Genomic DNA, 22,664 nt, shown 5'->3' with positions numbered 1-22,664 from the left:
GTATACATTGAATAAACAACTGAGGATGTAGGGTGTAAGCTATACTCTTGAGATGTAGAGGTTGCTGCAGAAGAGGAATTCGTGGCTGGGTGTATGTAGTGGGCATACACTTGTGCGTTGTTAGCTGGTATTGGGCATCAAAACACAATTTTAGGACTGACCGATGCCATGTTTGTTGCACCTCAGTGTGAGCTTCGCGAGCACAAACTTATCCTTTTATGTTATCACGTCAAGAAATTTGGGTTTCACTGCACCTATGTTTTGTACACTTGCACACAGCGCATATACGGTATGCAGTGATACTATTGCATATACATTGGCGAGTGAACAGGCGGTCGAAATGGGCCAGTAGTGGGGCTTATAACAAATCCAAGTGAGATTCTTTCTCTTCCTATTTGATTCTTTCGATGGCAATTCTAACTCTTAAGGAATCCCTAGATTTCACTTACTGCAGATATTTGCGTAATTCTTCCCTTTTGCTGGCGACCTAGGTTTTCATTGCATTTATCCAATATTTCAATTTTTTTATCCTACTAGAGAGACTGAATTTTATACAAAAATGTTTGTATTCTAAAAAAGGTATTTTATATTAAACTTAAACGAAATCCTATAAAAATAATTATTAATATTAATACAAGTTACATTTTACAATAACGTGTGAATCTCAATTTTTCTAATGTATCAAATTTATGTCACGGTATAGATCACTGTATGTTCTTTGAAAACTATCTCTGGTAAATGACATTCTTTTGGTCGTAAGTTGTTACTATGTGGCAGTCTGTGCTTTGTCACGGTTGTGGCTCCATTTAGTTAAGTTTCATCTCTGTTTTATGAAGATATGTCGTGTATTAAAGATATGAATTGAAGAACTGTGGGCCGGCCGGTGTGGCTGAGCGGTTCTAGGCGCTTCAGTCTGGAACCGCGCGACCTCTACGGTCGCAGGTTCGAATTCTGCCTCGGCCATGGATGTGTGTGATGTTCTTAGGTTAGTTAGGTTTAAGTAGTTCTAAGTTCTAGGGGACTGATGACCTCAGATGTTAAGTCCCATAGTGCTCAGAGACATTTGAACCATTTTGAAGAACTGTGAGATGAAAAGTACGACAAATGATACGTTTCGAATCAAGAAAATTGGCTAAATAAATCAGCATAAATAAAAGAAACCAAGACCAGTAATTTGAGTAGTTTTTATAAAGGAATTTCAGTTGATGGACCACCGAAGGCAGCCAATAAAAGGTTAAAAAGCCATTGTTGTTTTACGTCTGTTTGTTTCGTTAGATTTGATTTTAGCAGAAAGGCTGAAACAGCTTTGGTCTAACCCATTACTTCCCGCACTGAAACCGGGTTTATTGTGCGGTACCGCTCCCTGTATATCTAGTTAATCCAATCAATGCCCTTAAATAGTGCAAGGAGTCCCTTTACCAGTTCTTTGAAAGACAAAATTTCTTCAGGTCTAGTTGTCCCGAAAATTCTGTGTCTCTAGCTCTACAATGCTTTCGAAGATTACGTGTGATGCAGTTTCTTCACTCTCATCTCAAAGCCTACATTTAGTGTCTTCTTCCGCTATACCCATTGTATGTAGGAGTTTTTTGAAATTTCCATGGCCGGTCATCAGTCCAACCAAGAGTTTAATCTCTTTCCTATTCAAGCCCAGGATTACAGAGCTTCTTCTAAACCATAGCTTTGGCATCATTACCTAGCCATGTTTTTGCTTATAGACCTTGGTCCAGTATTCTACGTGCTGTCTTGTGAGCCAGTTCCGTAGTTCTAGTTTGATCATAGCCTTGGTGATTGTCAGGACAGGTTCCGGTTCAGTGAATAGTCATTGCCCCCATCCTGGTCAATCTATAGGGTTGTTCATTGCCACCGATCCCTGAGCAGCCAGGGGCCAACCTAGGTTTACTCTCTTGCTTCCCCCTAGCTCTATCAGAGCTCTGTGACATTCTGCAACAATCTTAGATCTTGTTGCAGGAGCTGGCAATGATTTCAGCGCTGCCTGGCTGTCTGAATAGATGTAGATGCTACAGTCGTTGTAGGACCTACGCACATTATCCTCCACACACGCCCTGATCGCAGCGATTTCGGCTTGGAATACCGAGGCCAGTTTTCCTAGAGAGATGATTCCCTCCAGTCTTGGCTGAACCATGTACACCATGGCCCCATCGCCTTGGTCTGATTTCGACCCATCAGTGAACCAGACAATGTCCCCCATACGTTGTCGAACTGTTTGCTCCCCACTGCTCCTTGCTTCCTGCTATTATATTGTAAAGATTGTTGAAGCAGTTGGGAGTTATTATATAGTCATGCGGCATTTCCCCAGCCATTCCTATATTTACCACACTCATCAGTTTAGTTTGTGACTCTGGATATTCCAATGAGATCCATTTTTTACCAGTTTTGAGTCTGTATGCACCAGCTGCTGTCTTCATCTTGACCCAAAATTGTAATGGAGGCTTGTCCAGCGCGGTTTCCATCCCAGCGGTTGGTGTGTTGCTTATTCCACCTGCTATGGCTAATCACGCCAGTCTTTGCACCTTAGAAAGCTCCGTAGTTGCCACCTGCTGTTCTACCTTCTTCCACCACACTATGGCCCCGTTTGAGATCCAAGGTCTATCCAGTGAATACGTCTGGGGCTTAGGCCCAGTTTTCGCCGCAAGCTCTTCTGGTACTCACTAGAGTACCTTTCTCCTTGGAGAGGTTGCTCTTAATGTGAGGGGTCCATGTTAGTTTCTCATCTAAGGCTACCCCTAGATATTTCACTATCCCCTTCACAGATAGAGTTTAATCGAAAGCTTTAGATTCCACCATGACTGTTGGATATGCTTCTTCGTGAATGGTACCACAACAGTCTCCTTAGGATTAACCCTTAGACCTGTTTCCTGCACCGACCTTGCACAATATCAAGTGCCTTGTGCCATATTCCTGACTGTAACAGTAAATTTGTCAAATATTACTACGACACGGTCATCTGCGTATCCTTGGCAAAAGCATTGTCTCGAATTTAGTTCCTCAATGAGATTTTTCATCACTAGCTTCCACAATAAAGGGGACAAAACTCCTCCTTGTTGACAACCTCCAATGGTGTTAATTAACATCTTTTCATTCATACTACTCTCCAAAATTCTCGAGAGAACAGACTATGAAGTTTGCAAAGCGAGTATAAAACTCAAAAGTGGGCTGAAGCGCCGAACAAAGTAGCTATGTAGTCCGATTCTTCTCTACCACGTGGAAGGCCGGAGTTCGATCTATGGGTGGTTTGTATTTTTAAACATTGGTCCATAGTTAATATATATTTTTAAACACAGTCGTATACTCTGAAAGCATTTCCGTGAAGCGTGAAATACATAAAGTCTGAAAAAAAGAAACAGCGCTCGAGGCTGGTAATTGCTGAGTGGCTGGTTCGAATCTAGTCTCTTGTGCGTTCAGTTTGAATACCTATGTCATATACATATTTGCTAATTAGGATATATTTAATCGTCATTATTATGAAAAATGCCCGTCTTCTAATTTCCAATTAAATATCACACATAAGAATCCAATTTTCACTTCAGATATAAATCCATAATCACCGATCCTTTATGGATAAGGTTGTTTTAAAAAAAGAAAGGAAAATATTTCAGATTAATTCTTTTCCATCTCCATGTACCCTACGCTATATATATATATATATATATATATATGACGTAAGGAGAGGAAAGCTAGAGGGGAATTGAGAACATATGTCTGATATGCAAAGAATGGCACGGTTCCAAAAGCACCATAAAGTACCAAAGTACCATATGAACTTCAGAATCAAATATCAGTTACGATATCAGTTACCTCAAAAGTTCCCTACAAAATCTACTTTAAAGTTCCTTAAAGTTGTTAAAACTTGAAAGCAATTGACTGTTTTGATCGGCTGTGTGATTGTGTGGTAGGATGCCTAACTACTGCAGCGGTGGTAGTTTTTTAAACAAAGGATCATGTTCGTTGGGCATTTCTGTGAAGCATAGAGTACATGGAGATGGAAAAGAATTAATCTGAAATGTTTTTCTTTCTTTTTTTTAAAACAACCTTATCCATAAAGGATCGATGATTAGGGATTCTTATGTGTGATATTTAATTATATATATATATATATATATATATATATATATATATATATATATATATGGCGTAAGGAGAGGAAAGATAGAGGGGAATTGAGAACATATAACATCGAATGGCATTGCGAGAGTAAACATACAGTTGTATTTGTTGAGTACAAGGGACAATTTCGAGAAGACCAGTTAAACGACTTAAAAAGGAAACTTTCTGCTTAGCAGCAGATATTTACTAGTCTGAATTCAACGTTAACATGCTATGTGAAAGCGAGTTTTGTAGTAGCTCTGATATTGGCAAAAAAAGTCATATTCAGATGGCGAAATGGTTACGGAAAGCTTCCAAACCATCGTTGAAATTGTGTGTCGGGAAAAGAAAAAGAATTTCGCAAAAATAAGCCGGTACCGTCAGACTATTACTGGAAGTGTTGAAGACATTGAAAGAAGAACTTGATAAAAAATGAAAAATAATGCATCTGTGTTTACATATTATTTTCTGACTTCAGGTGGATGCACAGATATAGCGAATACCGCGTTTTATGTCAGAGGTGTTGATGCTGACTTTAATAAAACAGAAGAGTTAGCTGCATTTAATCCAATTAAGGATACCACGGAGTCACGAGATTTATTGGAAGGATTTATATCGACATTAAGTCCCCTTTTTTAAAACTTAACAACCTATGGTGGCTAACAACGGATGGTGTTCCAGCAGATGCTAAACTTTCATTGCATTATCCATCAGTAGAATTTATGTACCAAGTCCCCCGAAATGGACCATGTCATGAAGGTAGTTGTCAAAACAGTGAACTTTATTAAGTCTAAAGGATTGAATCACCGTTAGCAGCAAGAATTTCTGAAGTCTTTGGATTCAGAGCATGATGACACAGTATATTATACAGAAGTGAGATGGCCAAAAGGTGAGAAAATGTTGAAAAGAGTGTTTGATTTGAAGCAAGAAATAGAATCGTTCTTTGAAAGAAAGTCAAAGAAAGTCTGGAGTTCGAAGATAAACAATGGCTTTTCGACTTTGCGTTCTTGGTCGATATAACTAGCCACCTGACTGATGTTAATACTCGTCTACAAGGAAAAGATCAAATGATTAATGTCATGCATGATCTTATTTCCGTATTCCAAATGAAACTTGGTCTTTGGGAACAACAGTTACGAACAAAGAACTTCACACATTTTCCTACACTGTCAGAGCAATCGGGCATCACACAGACGGCAGTGATTAAATATGCTTCTTTGGTACATGAATTGAAATAAGAATTCGAAAACCAATTTCAAGATTTTTTGAAAAATGGTCTGCTTTTTCTGTATTTGCTGTATCGGTCTTCGTAGACATATGTGGACAAGACGAAATATCCAGCGTTTTACAAACACGGTTTAAAAATTATTTCATTGTTTGGAAACTCTTACATGTGTGAACAGCTTTTAAGTTGAATGAATTACATCAAATCAAAAATGAGAATACGAATCATTGATTTTCATCTGGAAAACTCATTCTGTGTAGCAACAACTTCAGTTGATATCAACATTGATTCACTCAGTTCAGTCAAACAAAGCCAGACAGCCCACTAACATTGTATTTCATTAAATTGTGTAATAAATGTTCATCCCTCAGATTTGTCTTATCTTTAAGAAATAAATTAATATTCGTTGCTTATTTTGGTTCACAAAAATAAAATTGGTAATGAGTCCCGCGGGGAAATACCCTCTCAAAATTTTGGCTTGCCTAGCGAAAAGGTTGGCCACTCCTCCTCTAGACTTTACAGCTTAGCCATTTTGCACTTTTTGTTAATCTCCTTTTTCATACGTTTGTATTCCCTTCCACCTGCTTCATTTGCTGCAATTTTATATTTTCTCCGTTCATCAATTGAATCAATATTTCCTGAGTTATCCAAGCATTTCTGCTAGGCCTTGTCTTTTTACCTGTTCAGTCCTCTGCAGCCTTCCCTATTTTATCGTTGAAGTTACCCATTCGTCCCCTACTGTATTCCTTTCCACTATTCGAGTCAACAGTTGCCTAATGCTCCCACTGAATCTCTCGAAACCCTCTGGTTCTTTCGACATCAGTTTTACTCATGAACTATGCTATGAATTCTTCTTGAATCCGCACGGTTTTTCAATTCCCTCTGGGTTTCCAGATGTACATTGTGCTTTTGAAACCAAATTAATTTCTGTGCCGGGTCTCGCTGTAAACATGCATAGTGCGGACGGCTGTCTGAGGTCCTTTTTGACGAATTCGCAGTGGTCTTACTCGGAATTTTTTCATAAAACAAGGCTTAAAATTTGCAGCAATAGTATGAGAAGAAAACCTGCGGAGATTCTGAGTCGCAGATGGCACAACAAAAAGACTGTTACAAATAAAACTTTCGGCCCGTAAGGCCTTCGTCAAAAACAGAGGACAGCTACACACACACACACACACACACACACACACACACACACACACAACCATACACATACACACGAACACACACACACACACGCACACACACACACACACACACACACACACACACAGACACACACACACACACTGAAGCAAACACAACTCACAGACACATGACTGCAGTCTCAGGCAACTGTACCTTAAAGTTTTAGTGTCTTACTAATCCAAGTCGTCTCAGAATTTTATCTGTTTCCATTATTATTCGTTATTATTTTTTTAACGTACTATTCCTATCGGTTTAGATATGGAAAAATGTGCATAATAAACTTCAAAACGTTAGTGAGAATCCAACAAACGTTCTCTGTTCCCCAGCCAAATGTCTTGGTGGGTACATTACCGGCGCTTCCGATGTACAGCTTTTACATGATGGATACGTAGTCGTCAGTCTTTTCTTTCATCAGTTTCTTGGAAAATTTGAAGTTGCGGCCCTCGTATCCTGAATGTTGTTGAAAAGTGCTCTGTTTTCAATTGACTATGCAAGCTGTAAATTCTGAGTTGATTTCGCGTCATGAACTGTAGAGGTTTCGCAAAACTAGCAGGCAGTTGAGCCGTTTCTAGCTGAACACAAGCGACTGGGCAAATAAGTGCGGAATTGACTGGCCGTGACGGAGACCTTCTCCTTGTGACTGCTAACCGTGAACGGAAATTATTTCATCCTTCTACATAAACAAATTGAATTCACAGAGCTCTACACACTGTTTTTTCTCTCTCACCCCAATGAACGAATTTTAGTGACTGACTCGTGTGTGGTTTTAAACACACGTCGCCAAAAAACATGGCAGTCACACACACACACACACACACACACACACACACACACACACACACACACACATGCGCGCGCGCTCTGGAACAGCAGCATGTCGGCTGGCACAATTAATATTCTGTGGATCATTCAAAATTCTTTTGAATACGCTCCTCGTCTTAAGTGATCCCTCAGCGGCAGCTAGTGGACTCCCAACTACATAGACAAAATTTGACCGTGAGCCTAAAAAAGACTAAAGCTGCTATGACGATACTCAATACCTATAAAACGCTAACCCAATCAGTCGTGTTTTATGTTGATGTCGCTTGGATTTCCGATCCACAAAAATATTACTGTTTCCGCCAAAGCCTCGAATGCCTTGTACTCCGTCTAGCCTTCCGTATAGTTCTACCATTACCCACTTATCTACATTGTACAGTCACAATAATGTTGCTGCCTTTCAGTTGCGTGAATGACCACCTACTGCAGCAGCGCGAAACGTGCATAAAGAGAGTCAATGAGGATCTGCAAGGTACCGGCCAAAATGTGCAGCCCTGTCGACTCCAGTGCCGTGACGAGCTGCGCTAGCTTTCTCGGCTAAGGACCCGACCCACCACGTGAACAGCCCGATTGAGGCGATCCCACAGATTCTCTGTTGGGTTTAAATCCGGAGAGTTTGTACTCGAACTCGCCGCGGTGCTCATCGAACCATGCACTCACACCTTGTATTGCCCTCGTGGCAGATGTCCTAGTGCCGATGAAAAACACGCAGCATGTAGTGGCGGACAAGGTCCCCAAGGTTAGATGCGTACTTTTTTTGATACTTTGTGCCTCCCAGAAGACCGACATCACCCTAGGAATGCCACGAAAACGTTTTCCAGGCCGTAGAACATGCAGGGTGTTTGATTTCAGATGTTCCACACCATACACGTCACCCGTAATCTCCCCGATGGAGTATACATCGTGATCATCTGACAAGGTGGCCTGTCACCACTCAATGGCCGTCCAGCTGCTGTATTGTCGCGTAAATTCCAGCCTTCGTCACGGATGAACAGTACACGTCATGTGTGCACGAATCTGGCACCTTCTGCGGACAGGTTGTCATGGAATATGGGCGGCGATTTCTCTGTCGGAGATTTACTAAGAGGGGAGCAGCAGCCCCCGTGCACCTCGGGCATGAGTCTACATCGCCCCTGCACGTTTCACAAAGGAAACTCTCCATCGCGCGCCCTCAGATTTGGTGTTAGGATGTCACAGTGGACAGTTCGTTCAAAATTCAACACGTATTAGTTTAAACACACTAACAAAGAAAATTAAGTGTTCCGAAGTGCGAAAATGAGGATATCTCTCTAGGATTAACAATGGGAACGTGTGGCACGCCCAAACAACTGTATTGTTGTGGTTACGTGATTTTGGTGTTCGATACCGAACCAGACACACCTGAAACCTAACACTGTAGGTGTGACGAATTCGATTTGTGGTGAACGGCATATACCGACTGCGACAATAGGACGTTTCGTGCTACGAAGGCATCTCTGTGTCTTAGCGAACCACAGATTTTGTTTGGGGAACTCTTTCTGAACAAACTGGAGAGGTTGGACTTGTGAGAGGAGGAGAGAGATTGTACTGTTGTGAGACACCATTACGGTATATAGTAAATGCTCAAATAGTTTTTTGCACAAAATAAAATCCAATAACTACATCAAGTATTCAAGGTGTGTACATCTCCATACTGAAATTACTTAATTATCAGGGTACAGATATTACGAGACGTAGAACGCTCGGAGGTGAAGTTTGGAACGATAGTGCGAACCTACATTTTACAACGTCAGAATTAATCAACTTTAACTTGCTAAATTGTTGGACCTATCATCCAGACTTATCAAACAACATATGTAACAACTGCTACGGCTTCTGACATCAAATGTAACAGTTGTGTTACTAAATGTGACAGTTCTGTCACTGAATGTAACTGGGTTTTCTCTTTTGATGCTGTCAATTGTCAGGATGAGCATTCTAAAGCATTCTGTCAGGGTGAAAATATTAAATAAATTAACTTTTCTCTCTTAACAACATGTGGACAGGGTGGGTTCTTCCTTGGCTAGGGTATGAGGTCGAATGAAACATCATTTTTACATAAGATAACTTTTATTGAAAGTTTCGTACAACTGTATCTTACTGGGACGTTCTGGTTCGGAGAGCGGCAGCCGTGTCGTTTGCGTAGCCTTCTGCTGCGACAGCGGCGGCGGCGGCGGCGGCGGCGGCGTCTGATTACGCGTAGCGGTGTGTATCTCATGTCGCCGTCTCGCCCAGCTGACCGGAGACGCGCAGCGCGAGGTGGCCGGTTTTAACTATTGCGAGCGAAGTCGTGCATCGGATGATACCTTGGGTGTGGCGTCCCAGTGTTTCTCTTCTCTAAGCGGCCGCGTGTGTTGTGCGTCGACCAGCGGAGCGGCGCGGCGGGCAAGGCCAGTGTCGCGAACTCGAACCACGGACTCCCGCTTGCCAGTCTTCGGCTGTCAGGTCTTCATCCCAGCTCACAGGTGACTGCTGAGGTGAGGCCGTCTCCTTCCCGTCCTCACGAGTCACCCGGGTACGTAAAATTCAGACTTCCAATACCTTTTAACTTCTGTCTTCTGGCGCCGCGGCTGTTGCTTGCTATTCCATTACAGCGGCGGACTTGGTGCGACTGTGCATGATGTAGTCTCTTCTTGCATGACGATCTTCAGCACCGAAACTGACTGAAAACTACTGCTACTCTTCTTTTCTTCCTTCGTCTCTCGTCTTCGTCTCCGTCTGTCTTCATCTGTCTTCATCTGTCTTCCTCTGTCCTCATCTGTCGGGCCCACCGCGTCTCGCGTATTTATTCACTTCAGTTCACTGGAGGTGAACGACTTCACGGCCATTGCCTCTTCTGTCACGTTGAAAAGCTTCTCGAAGAATCTTCTTAACGTCGGTCATTGGCTCTTGGAATGTAGGCGGGGGCCTCTGATCGCATGTGACGACTGAGAAACACGTGAGCCGGTCATTGCCTCTTCCGTCACGTTGAAAAGCTTCTCGAAGAATCTTCTTGACGTCGGTCATTGGCTCTTGGAATGTAGGCGAGGGCCTTTGCTCACATGCGACAACTGAGAAACACGTGAGCCGGTCGGGCGATGCCCTGACGGCTGAATCGACAGCGCCCGCTTATGTGGAACTGCTGACTCCACGGTCATTGTTTCTTCTGTTCTGCCCGCTGAATGCCAGTATGTTACCCTCTAAACTAAACCAAGTTTTCCATTTATATTCTAATTTCTAGTTCACTTTGATTTCACTAATTTATTTACTTAAGTACCACTCAACACATAGAATACAGTTGTGCCGAACGACGTGCTTAGCGAGTAAAGGTTTTAGAGATTTCAGGTGGAGCAGATAACGACAAGGAATTTCCGCGAGATCGCCGCCGCGGAATACATCTCTTGCTGTCCTGTGGTATTTAAAACGAAATATTTATATTTTCCAGGTCTTCAGGAGAGTAAAGATAAAAGAAAATAAAGAACTAAGCTAAACCAACTAAAATCAATAACTAAAGCAATAATTAAAACAAAAGCACACATAAAGAATACTTATTATTGGTAATTATTAAATAAAGAATAATTATAATTATCTAAATAAGAATAATATATTAAAGGTCGTATTCCAACCTCCCACGTGCTATTAATCGTTTCTTTTTTACTTACAAAATTATGAAATGTCCATTTGGCCACTGAAATGCTTGTTCCCTTTCTGTAATCTTGGTAGTTGTCATACTTAACATTGGTTATAGAATATGAATCATATGGTAAGAATGCATTGGTGTCGCAAGTAAATGTGATGAATAGTGAGCGCAGGCGAGATACCACACAGACGTCCCACAGAAATGAAGACAAGAAACAATTTTACAACAAAGGAATTCAAGAACCAAAACATCCAATGCGGAACGCAACTTCAAAAACGTTAAAAACATATGTTTTGACAAAGCACAGGGAAAACTGGGTGAATGTGAAACTGTTGCGTTAATTTGTTGCGGCTTATGTGCCAAACAATTATGTTTTCATGATTTCAAAATGGTTGAAACGGCTCTGAGCACTATGGGACTTAACTTCTGAGGTCATCAGTCCCCTAGAATTTAGAACTACTTAAACCTAACTAACTTAAGGTCATCACACAGATCCATGCCCCAGGCAGGATTCGAACCTGCGACCTTAGCGGTTCCGCGGTTCCAGACTGTAGAGCCTAGAACCGCTCGGCCACCTGGGCCGGCTTCATAATTTCCTTGGGAGTGATACATTCACATTCATATGAACACCTAAATCGGGCAAGGAGAGCATATCTCATTCACTCACCAGGCATACAAATTAGGTGCGTGGATTCCCGTCATATGACACGCATACTAATGCCGTGCACGACTCACCAGACGTGTTTTCACCAGGAGGTTTCGGCTGACTTGGCGCCTTGTCATCAAACGTTTGCGGTTAACATTCGAAAGCCACTTCATTTCAACTGCTGTGCAGGATCACCACTCACTATAGGTCCATTCCTTGCTGTTGCGAACGGAGCGAATAGCGGAAAGAAAGGGCACGAAGGAACTTCGAACACGGCTTGACTGGTTAAGAATCCAACACCGTGACCGCTTAACCATGACAACGGCATTGCTCTTCTATATGGTCCTATGATGCATTTGCGCTTGAGCCGTTCACGTTTCCATTTTGCTTTTTTATACACTGCAGTACACCTTCTTCCTATTTTAGTGCGTGATCTGAGTTCAGTTTCTGAAGGGCTGTCACTAGGCCCTCTTAGCACTAAATCTGAGAGGGTTCGATGGGAAGTTTCCCTTGTCCAGTCATGACTAGACTCCAGGCGACGGCACCAGTGCTTGCAGAGGCCGCTACTTCCGAGGAACATATTCGCGTCTGCACAAAACATGCCAAGAGAATAGTATCAAGAGTATTCCGTTATCGACAGCTACAAAGGCCGGCGTATAGACTGCACGAGCCAGTGCTTCCGGCCTCGAGAGTCTTTCCTGGCCTCCGGGCACGTGCTACTCAGCTCATCGTCTCAGGACGCTCTCGAAGAGCGTAGGGACCAAATTTCTTCGTTGTTTCCTTCGTCGACTTATAATACGATAAGGATAGATTTTTCTATGCCTGTGCCATATCTAATCAGGATGACATTTTCGAAACTTGGACTATTTTACTGCAAGTGTATTATCCTGCGAAACTCCTAGTGGTGTTACTACATACTACAAATAGACAGGCGACTTTTAGATAGCAGCTGTGTCAAGCCTCTGCACGAGTAGCTAGTGAGACGCTGTAATTTGTGCCTTTTGTTCTTACCTTAGAAGCAGACGTATTTTTGCTGTCAGTAAAGTCAATAAACTTGTCGAAGTTGATGCCTGTTTTGCCGGTGTCCCTGTGAGGGACACTTCAGTGGTCACTTTAATGCTACTGGACCGTCCAACGTAACAGCACTTTCGTTTATCCTACACGTGCGACAAACTTGACACCATATCTTTTCATTCCTGATTTTTAAATCTCGTATTCCGCTACAACAGTACCAACATTTCCCTCCCCAACCTACAGATCCGTGCTCCCCACACCCTGTCCCAACAAAACCTTAAAGACTTCACCCCAAGTGGTCACTAACTCTACGCGCAGATGTTCTACTTATCCTTCCGAACAGAATACTCCTCTCCCTGTCCATACCAGGGTTCCTCTTTGTGCCCCGCTCCACTCCCACTTTACTCAACCCCTTTTTGAATGTTTGATTAACCGCCCTCCTTCAAAACTCATTCTAAACTCTCCCCTTCTACTTCTTCATCTACTGGTCACTTCCAACAACTTACTCCAGTAAACCTAGATTCACGATTTTCTTAAGAAGTCTTGAGTCAATTTAGTATTTTAAATAAGAAAGCATTATTGAACTTTAAAAATTTAAAAATTTTACAATTTTAAAAATTTATAGAAAATCCTTGTTGTATTTATTCATGCTCTGGGCTTATGCCGTTGCCATCCCAAACGCATACTAAGCGGCAAGGAAATGGACTGATAAAAAAGGAAAAAGGAACTAGCAAAATGAAGTCAGTAGAACTTCCTTTCTGGGAGTGCTCATCTGGAGGGTGTCTGTAGCTCATCGTTTATTCAGGCTCACAATTTCAACTTTTCACGCATTTCCAGTTGTCGGTAATATCAGAGCGCCAGGCTGTCGTTTGCTACATCGTGTTGCCCAACCTGACAAGCTCATTCTGCATTCGTTACGAAGTACCAGGCCACACATGTAGGTCGCAGGCAATTTGGGGGCAGCGCCGCCCCCCCCCCCTCGGCCGGCGCGGCGGCCTGCCGACCGCAGCCCACATAGCGTGCGCTGACTGTCCCCGTTGTCAGAATGCTGACCCAGAGGCGAGAGCACCGCAGGCGACGCACTGCGTTTAATTAACACCTGAATGCGAGTCGCGCTGGACGGTCGCGCGCTGGGCTCAAAATTAAACCGCCGTGCGGACCGAGGCTCCGAAGCACTGCATAGTTTCGTAATGGACCACGAGGAAATGCGGAAAGGAGAAACTGAAACCAGAAACATGGAAAGTGGAGAGTCAAGGGAAAAATTTACTGTCATCCAGGAATAGTAAATCGACTACTATTGGTACGTTAACGCAAAGATTGCAGCGTAAGGACATACGACACACTAAACAGACGAAGCCTGGACAAATAGTAAACCGCAGCCAACAGATGTGATGCTAATACCTCGCAGCACCGGCTCTAGCCGTGCTTATGGTCTCACTTCGATGAAGAAGAAAGGCCGCTAGATTCCTCAGGTACGCCTTATGAAATTGAAGCCTCTAATTGGTAGTTAGGTTCCGTAGAGCTACTAAAGAAAGACATCGAAGCAATTCAGGGGCAGGCAGCTAGATTTGTTACCCGCAGATTGGAAAAACACGCAAGTATTGCGGAGATGTTTCAAGAACGCAAGCGGGTGTTATTGGAAGGAAGGTGAGGTTCTTTTAGACGACCGCTACTGACATAATTTAGAGAACCGGCATTTGAAGCTGAAGGAAGATAAAGTCTACTGCTGCCAAGGTATATTTCGCATAAGGACCTCGAAGATACGAGAGACTGAGATCGTATGAAGATATGTAGACAGTCGAGAGATTAGGGGTCGTATGAAAATATATCTAGAAGGTCATTTGCCCCTCACTGTATTTCCGAGTGCGACAGGAAATGAAATAATTAGCAGTGATGCAGGGTATCTTGTGGCCCCGGACGCACCATACGGTGAACTGCGGAGTATGTACAGTATTAGGTTGGTGTTTAAGAATGTAATGTTTGGTAACGGTCCCATTGCGTTTATCTATCAGTTGTCATTTTTGTCTGTGGTTCACCGTTACTATTTTATTTTACATACTGTTATTTTCTAATTTGGAGATAATAATGGAGCTGTGGACGATAGAAATTGGAGTGTCAAGTGAAGAAATCGGAACATTTCATACATATTGTGAGTTCAGTAGAGGAGTGACTGCAGCGGATGCACAGAAGCATTTGCAGCAGGTATGGCGACAATTCCATTGGACAGAGCACGGCAAGAAGGTTTTCTCGTTTTAAGGAGGATCGTTTTGACATTAGTGACTCTCGACGTTCATGAGGACCAGCGGCGTTTAATGAAGACCCTTTCAACGTATTAATCCACTATGATTCACAGTTGTGCACTAGAGAACTAACACATGTGATGAACTGTGATCATTTCACCATCGTACGCCACTTGCATGCAGTAGGGAAGCTACAAGAATCGGCTGAATGGCTACCTCAAGCTCTACGTCAAAATCACAAAAATCTCCGGGTGCGTGTAAGTGCATCTCTACTTGTTCATTATCAATTGGTTCGTGAATCGTACAGAACATTCCTAACGAGTTTCGAGACTGGTGACGAGAAATGATGCCTTTATGTTAACACAATTGAAAGGAAGTAATTGTTGTACACAAACAAAGCAGCAACTCTCTGTACAAAGATCTGTTCGTATCCACAAAACATAATTTATGCATCAGATGGGACAGCGAACAACCACCTCGAAGACTGCATGAAGTGATGATAATGGGAGATAACGAACACCAGCATTCTGCAACACTGGCAAAAAACACTATACAGGAGTTGAGTTGTGGAAGTCTTTCCGCACGCACCTTATTTCCCTGATTTTATTCCCTCAGATTTTGACCTCTTCCGTTCACTATCGTACAGCCTCCAGGAAACCTTTTTCCGGATGAAAATGCACTCCGAACATGGCTCGACGAATTGTTCGCCTCAAAACCGCGTGATTTCTACAATCATGAAATTAGAAAGTGACCCAGCGTTGGCAGACCGTTGTAAATAATGAAAGGGCGTGTATTATTAATGACTAAAATGTGTGTTATGTGTACCTTATGGGAAAACGCTACGAATTTGTGCACCAACAGAATATGTAGATGCAGATTTAAAAGTTGGCCGCTACGTCCCACCCGCTGTTCCAGATACGACACTTTCTACGGCATTAATATCGTGTCAGAAGCCAGTCGATGTGCTGCAGGGTTTCTGACAGTTCGTCAAATCAAGGACGTACGCGTACACGCCTATAAACATGGCTGTCAGCGTGCAGTACAGAATTGTCCGCAGTCTACTCATCACGAAGACGTACAATAGGGAGCGAGAGTTGGTGACTAGAAATGTCTGAAATAAACAATCTTACTCAAGTTGTCGGTACAGTGAGTGACTGAGGGCGCTCGACATCTTGCCTCATTTGAAAAGAGCAAAGTTGTGACGAACCGGGTCACACAATATGCTTCCATTCAGCTACTCCCCAATATCTGTATTATTTGATCCATGGAACATGTGCAGATTTATGTCCCATTTTGAACAATAGCCCTTTCGACAGATCTTTTTGTGTCATCGGTCTTGTAACTGATTTTTTGCAGGCCGCCACCAATTCGTCTCCTATGCCAATCCCTTCATCTCAGAGAACCACTTAAAAACTGCAACTCAATTATTTGTTCATTTACTGCTGTCTCTGTCTTCTCTACAGTTTACACCCTGTACCACTTTCTCTAGCACCACGGAAGTTATTTCCTGATGTTTTCACACATGTCCTATCATCCCGCTCTTTCTATTTCTCAGTGTTTTCCATTCGTTCCTTTGCTGATTCCGTAAGGGTCCTCCCTTTTCATTACCTTATCAGTCCATCTAATTTTAAACGTCCACATCTCAGATACTTCGACTTTCCCACAGTCCATGATTCACTTCCATACAACACTGTACTCCAAATGCGCTTTCTCAGAAACTTCTTCCACAAATGAAGGTATGTGTGTGACACTAGCAGAGTCCTCTTGGATAGGACTAGTCTGATTTCTGTGTCCTCCTTGCTCCATCCGGCACCAGTAAATTTGCTGGCTAGGTAGCAGAAGTCCTCATTTCACATACTCTGTGACCACCAATGATGATAAGTTTGTTTCTCTTCTAGTTTCTGCTACCAACCATTGCCTTTTTCTTTCTTCAGTGTCCGCTCAACCCATACTCCGTACTCATTAGAATGTTCATTTCATTGAACAGATCATGTATTTCTTATTATTTTCATTCAGGACAGACATGCCAATAACGAAACTTATCATTGATACCTTTCACCGTGAGTTTTAATCACAGCCAAGTCCAGATGTACTCACATGGAGTTACCTTCACAATGTTCGCTTCTTTGTCTGTGTCTCGTCCACACCTCAGTCCATCTGTCCTCAGGCATGGGACTCCACTGCTCGTCGCCGTATTAGGAAGTGGGTTCTCTGTTGGGCATGAGGAAGAGGATGGTGGGGGTTTGTCCACGGATGGTTCCTGATAACAGAATAATAATATTTATTGATCAGCTGTAACACATTCCTTGTTGGCCCTCTGAACGAGTTTCCTTCCACTCATAATATTCTTGCCGGTGCCGAAGGTGGTCGAGGACACTCAAACATGCGTCCGCTGCTGCGATTGTAGCTGCGCTGGCGTAACTGGAACCCGCTGCCTCAACAGCGGCGCTACGGCCTTACTGGGTCACACTGCAACCACTGGAACCACGAGACGTGGTCCTCTGGTGCGACTGCGGATGGGGGGCATGACGGCGGCGCCAGTGGGCCAAGTCATTGCCTTGTCTCAGCGACCATCCCCGGTTGCGGCTGTCTGGCATCAGCTTGCTAGGGTCCCCGCCTCTGGCCACGGCGTTTCTGGAGGCAGAGCCCCAGGACTGCGGGTACAGTGTGTCACCACGATGCACCCCAGATGATGACTCTCGTTACACGGGGCTGCCTATTGGCAGCGTAACTAGTACAGCGACGCTGTCGCTCTAGCTCCTAGTAGGCAACGACCTGTGTTACGATGGCGACTATTACAATGACTGCAATGACAGTGACGACACCGAACTAGTGGCAGTGCTGAGTGACACAAGCTGTGCGTCATCCAAATGCCTCACACCTGTCGATTATGACTTCAGTCCTTAAATACGACTGTTACTGATATTTGCGGTTCTTCCTCCGTTGTAGGTGCGTGGAATACTCTGGTGTTTGTCGGCTGGCGTAACTGACCCAATTACCGCCCTCGATGTTGATACCCTGACGTGCTACGAACTGCTACTTGTCAAGTCCTCTACTGGTCGGTGACACAATGTTCTCCTTCATGTTGCCCAGCTCAGCGCTCCGCCGACCCAGCTGCGTCATGGTACCATTCAGAGAGCTGTTCAACATAATGTAACACACTACAATTTCTGGCTCTCAATATTCCTTCACATTTTAACTAACCTTATTACTGTAAAACTCCTACTCCACATTCTGCCTCTATATCTATTTACACTTGACTCTATTTACATGGTTTTGAACCGTCTACCAGTACTGAACTTGCACCGCATTTACACAGTTCACTTCCGTTGAAACTATATTTTGTGGCTCGTTACTACTACTTACGCTCCGGTTCTCCTTCTTATACACTATGGTTCATTATGATGCTTGAGCCTACATGGTCTTTGCGTTCATGACTGTTTACACATTGCACTGCCTTGTTTGGGGGGGGGGGGGGGGGGGAGGGGAGGAGCTGCTGATATATTCGTTTCGAGCATGTAGGCTGAAGGTTGGGAGGGGTGAGATTTGGGCCACTCTTCTCTTGAACAAGAAATGTATATCTCCAATTTCCACAAGAAATACACAAGCGGCTGATGATGATCCAATAATTACATTGCCACTAATTCCTCTGTAGGTTTTCACATGCTCTACGAGATTTTCCATGGTAATATGGCCATGAAGGGTGGCAATCATCTAATCCTGAGAGGTGAGCAAGCCCTTATCAGTTGTACCGTTAAGAACTGAAAGGTTTTCGGGGGGGGGGGGGGGGGGGGGGAGGGCAAAACTGAGGGAGGTCGGTCAGCTACATAAATTAAGGAATGGATCATACTGAAGGCTACGGTTCCAGTTATCACAGTTGGAAAGCGGGGAAAGTGGGTCCAGTATCTCAAAACGAATTCCATTGAGTATTAATACTTGACTTTGCAGAATTAACCGTTGTTTGCCATCTAAATTGCCTTGCTCGTAACATCTACAAATAACGACTGTCGGCTCTGCCACCGAATATAGCCATTGCTGCTCTACCCACTGGAAGTATTCCCCCTCCTCTGACAATACTTCCTTACGGCATTCCGCGACATCCTTCTCGGAATGAAAAAGCACAAACCCACAACAATTCGGCACTGTATGAATTAATTTCGTAGGGCAGATGATAACTGGTCCGGTGCGACAGCTCTTATGTAGACATTAGCGCGTGACTGTGTCTGTCTGGTGCCACTAGCAACATCTGCTGCATCTTTAGTTGGACGTTTTTCTGCAAAGCGCCCGTGCTATAGGGTAAGTATGTATTGCATGGTACCCAAAATAACTCGTTTCACAGGAAGGAATAAAGGTTTTTCTAAATCCCAGGAGATCAAAATGGAACTAGATGTCAACAGATCTTTTAATAACGGAATGCCGCCTCACACTCAGCTGCCCAATGGAACGTCAGTTCTTTCCACAGTAACTGCATGAGAGGTCTTGCAATTTCCGCAAATTTTGGAGCATACCTACGGTAAAAATTCACGAGACCCAAATAAGATTGCAATTCCATTACCATGGTGGATTCTGGAAAATTCTGAACAGCCTCACCTAGTTTTGGATCGGTACGAATTCCATCCTGCCCTCTAATGTGAACCAAATTATGAACTTCCTGCAACGCAAAATGACGATTCTCTAAACTACGCACAGATTATCAAACACTTTACACAACCGCTCCAAATTTTCTGGAATATCCTTAGAAGACACGATTATGTCGCCCATGTGCACTATGCACTCTTCTGGTTTTAATCTGCGCAGCACGCTATTCAACAAACACTGAAAGGTTGACGATGCGTCCTTAAGCTCAAAAGGTGTGCAACGAAACTGAAAGTGTCCAGTCAGCAATGAGAACGTAGTTATCGGTCGGTCCTCTGGAGCCGCTTCCAACTAGTGGTAACCACTATGGACACCCAGTGCGTGAAGTACTGACGCTGACCCACCTTGTACAATGTTTCAGTTTTATTAGGCATAGTATAAATATCCAACAGCGTTCTCTCGTGGAGGAACCAGTAGTCACAACAGAAACTATATGCTTTGGCTCTATCTGGTGGTTTTTTGCTAACAATTAGTTGCGAATCATGCAGCTTATTGCAAACAGTTTGAGTCATAACAAAACGTCCTGTGGCTGCACGAAAAGCATTATATAACATGATGGCGTTGCTGTCAGGGTTTCTCCGAGCAATAATCCGTAGGTAGCGGTCATCCACTGCAGTAGAAGCCCTTGGGCGTCCTGAGCGAGGCATGTCATGCACAGTTCCTGTGTCTCTGTATCTCCTCAATGTTCGAACAACATTGCTTTGGTCAATTCCGAGACACCTGGACACTTTCTTTGTTGAGAGCCCTTCCTGGCACAAAATAACAATGCGGACGCGATCGAACCGCGGTATTGTGCGTCTAGGCATTGTTGAATTACACACAACGGGAGCCGTGTACCCCCTTTCTGGTGGAATGACTGGAAGTGATTGGTTGTCGGAACCCCTCCGTCTAATAGGCGCTGCTCATGCATGGTTGTTTACATCTTTGGCCAGCTTTTTTGACATCTCCGAACAGTAAAAGAGACTATTTCTATGATATAATACCCACAGTCAACGTCTGTCTTCAGGAGTTCTGGGAACCGTGTTGATGCAAAACTTTTTTTGATGTGTGTAATTCCACGTCAACAGTTTTCCTCTAATGTTCTGTCCTGTTCTTCAGGTCGTGCTGCCTTACTCCTTAGCGCTGACTAGTCGACAGAATAGTACTCCCTCATCTAACACATCTAAAGCCTAAAGCAGGGTACCCTGCTACAACTTTACTTTCTCATGGACAAAATTAAATTATCAATACAGACAGCACTACCATTTACCTGCAATCCTCCCGAAAGCAGGAGACACTACGTAGTGTAAAACAAGTAAATGCATCTAGTACTTCGTTATCCACCAAAGGTTCAGTAATACACAGTGAGTTCACTGGCAGGCCAGTACTAACATCACTTCAGTCTATTAACCTGTATCTTTCCATATATGATCCTGGAAACTGACTTCAACGGACTTTTTATTCAGTTTAATTGTTTTTCCTTGCCTTGGGGCGGACCTTGAGATAGTGAAGGTATTCTGGCTGTATTCAGTTTTACTGTATCCCGTTCCAGGTCAATTATGGCGTGATGTGCAACTAGGAAGTCGAGTCCAAGAACAAGGTCGTATGTATCGCTAACCACAGAAAGGACTTCTGCATCCACTTACAAGTTAACCTCCCCCAATCGGAATCTGAACACTGCAGCACCGAGAAAATTTACACGCCCTCCACCTACTCCACTTAAAGTTCAGCGTGGTGCACCTATAGTATTTGCCCCAAATACTCACTTGCTTGCAACCGATACCTGAGAACCCGTATCCAACAACGTTTTTCATAATTTATCACCCCCATAGCTGGTTAGGAAAAGACCTGCCTCTGCTTTCTTACACGCGCTAACTCTTCCTGGAAGCGTAGCATAATGGACACTCAACCCCTGCACCGTTTAGCTGCTGACCGGAAGATCTGTCCTGTGACTGAAACTTATTTTGTAGCTGATTTCTGTTACGGCATTGGCGATCAAAGTGACCAAATTTTTCACATTAACGGGAACTTTGTTGTCTGTAATCATGACCCTTTAGTCCACACTGAAAACAATTTACGCCCACACTAAACGCTGTCTGATGTTCACGTGGCTCGATTTCTTCTAATGGTAATGCAATATCCATTGCTTCACTGAAATACTTAGGAAATTTCAAAGCTATCTTTTGTGACACTCCCTGTTTCAACCTCCTAAAAAATGCGTCAAATGTTCTCTGCTCTGCTTCCCGCAGAAGTATCGAGTTCACCCTATCATCATCCGCGTGTTGAAAGGTACCTACAGTAATTTTACAAATACGGTCGGCAAAACTCAGTCGATTCAACCTGCTTACGAAAGAACCTAGTATGTGATTCCCCTTCTTGAAAATCCTCATATGTGTTAACCTTCCTCAGATTCTCATTACACGTAACATTTCCTGTAGCATTTCCCATTAACTTCAGTCTACCGACAAGAAATAAATACTTTTTACTCCATCTCCCATTTATGGCAGCTATAGCCAAATTGTCGAGAAAGATAAAAACATCTTCCCCCTGTATCCCCGAATATAGGGTAACCAATCCCACAGCAGTGCCATCCAGGGTTGGCCAATTTACACCTATCTGTAATTTATCTACCTCATCCGTAAGTTGGTCAATAACCTCAGAGGCTGAAAGTTCCTTCGGCATGACTACAATTTAATCAAGAGAAAAGTATACCGAAATTATATAAAAATTATCATGGCAAAAGAGAGGAAAAGGGACACAAACAGCCTCCAAACGAAGGTAACTGAAATCGGCACTTACTTCCTTTGCTGCGTGCCACACCACCGCTGTAGGTGCTCTACGTTGCTGACTCCTAACTCCACAAGTTTCGCTCCCCACGCCCCAAGCTGTCATCCTGACACCAGTGTAAACAGGCACTGGACTCTACTGCCTACCGCTGGATTCGAATGTGGTTCCTCTGCTGGGCGTCAGTAAGAGGATGGTTTAGGGGGGGGGGGTGTCCACGGATGACTCCTGATGACGAATAACGACATTTATTGATCAAATACAATTGGTTGTTGGCCCTGTGGATGATGTTTGCTTCCACTCGTAATATTCTTGACGGCGACTAAGGTAGCTGGTGGATGATCACACTTGAGGCCACTGCTGCTTCATACCGCAGCGGCTGGAACTACGTAC

General features: G+C 43.5%; 1 protein-coding gene across 1 annotated transcript in view; it reads right to left on the bottom strand.

The window, feature by feature from the left end:
- Nucleotides 1–22,379, bottom strand: part of LOC126474592 (uncharacterized) — a 69,349-nt gene extending 46,970 nt beyond the window's left edge. The window contains exons 1-2 of the mRNA XM_050102067.1: nucleotides 22,287–22,379; nucleotides 16,971–17,133 (exon numbers count right to left, since the gene is read on the bottom strand). Of these exons, the coding sequence (XP_049958024.1) occupies nucleotides 16,971–17,133; nucleotides 22,287–22,379 (256 nt within the window). The remainder of the gene's footprint in view (nucleotides 1–16,970; nucleotides 17,134–22,286) is intronic.
- Between the last annotated feature and the right edge of the window lie 285 nt (nucleotides 22,380–22,664).

This window comes from Schistocerca serialis, chromosome 4 (genome assembly GCF_023864345.2).
Source record: "Schistocerca serialis cubense isolate TAMUIC-IGC-003099 chromosome 4, iqSchSeri2.2, whole genome shotgun sequence".
Lineage (NCBI taxonomy): Eukaryota > Metazoa > Arthropoda > Insecta > Orthoptera > Acrididae > Schistocerca > Schistocerca serialis.
This window is presented reverse-complemented; position numbering and strand designations above follow the sequence as displayed.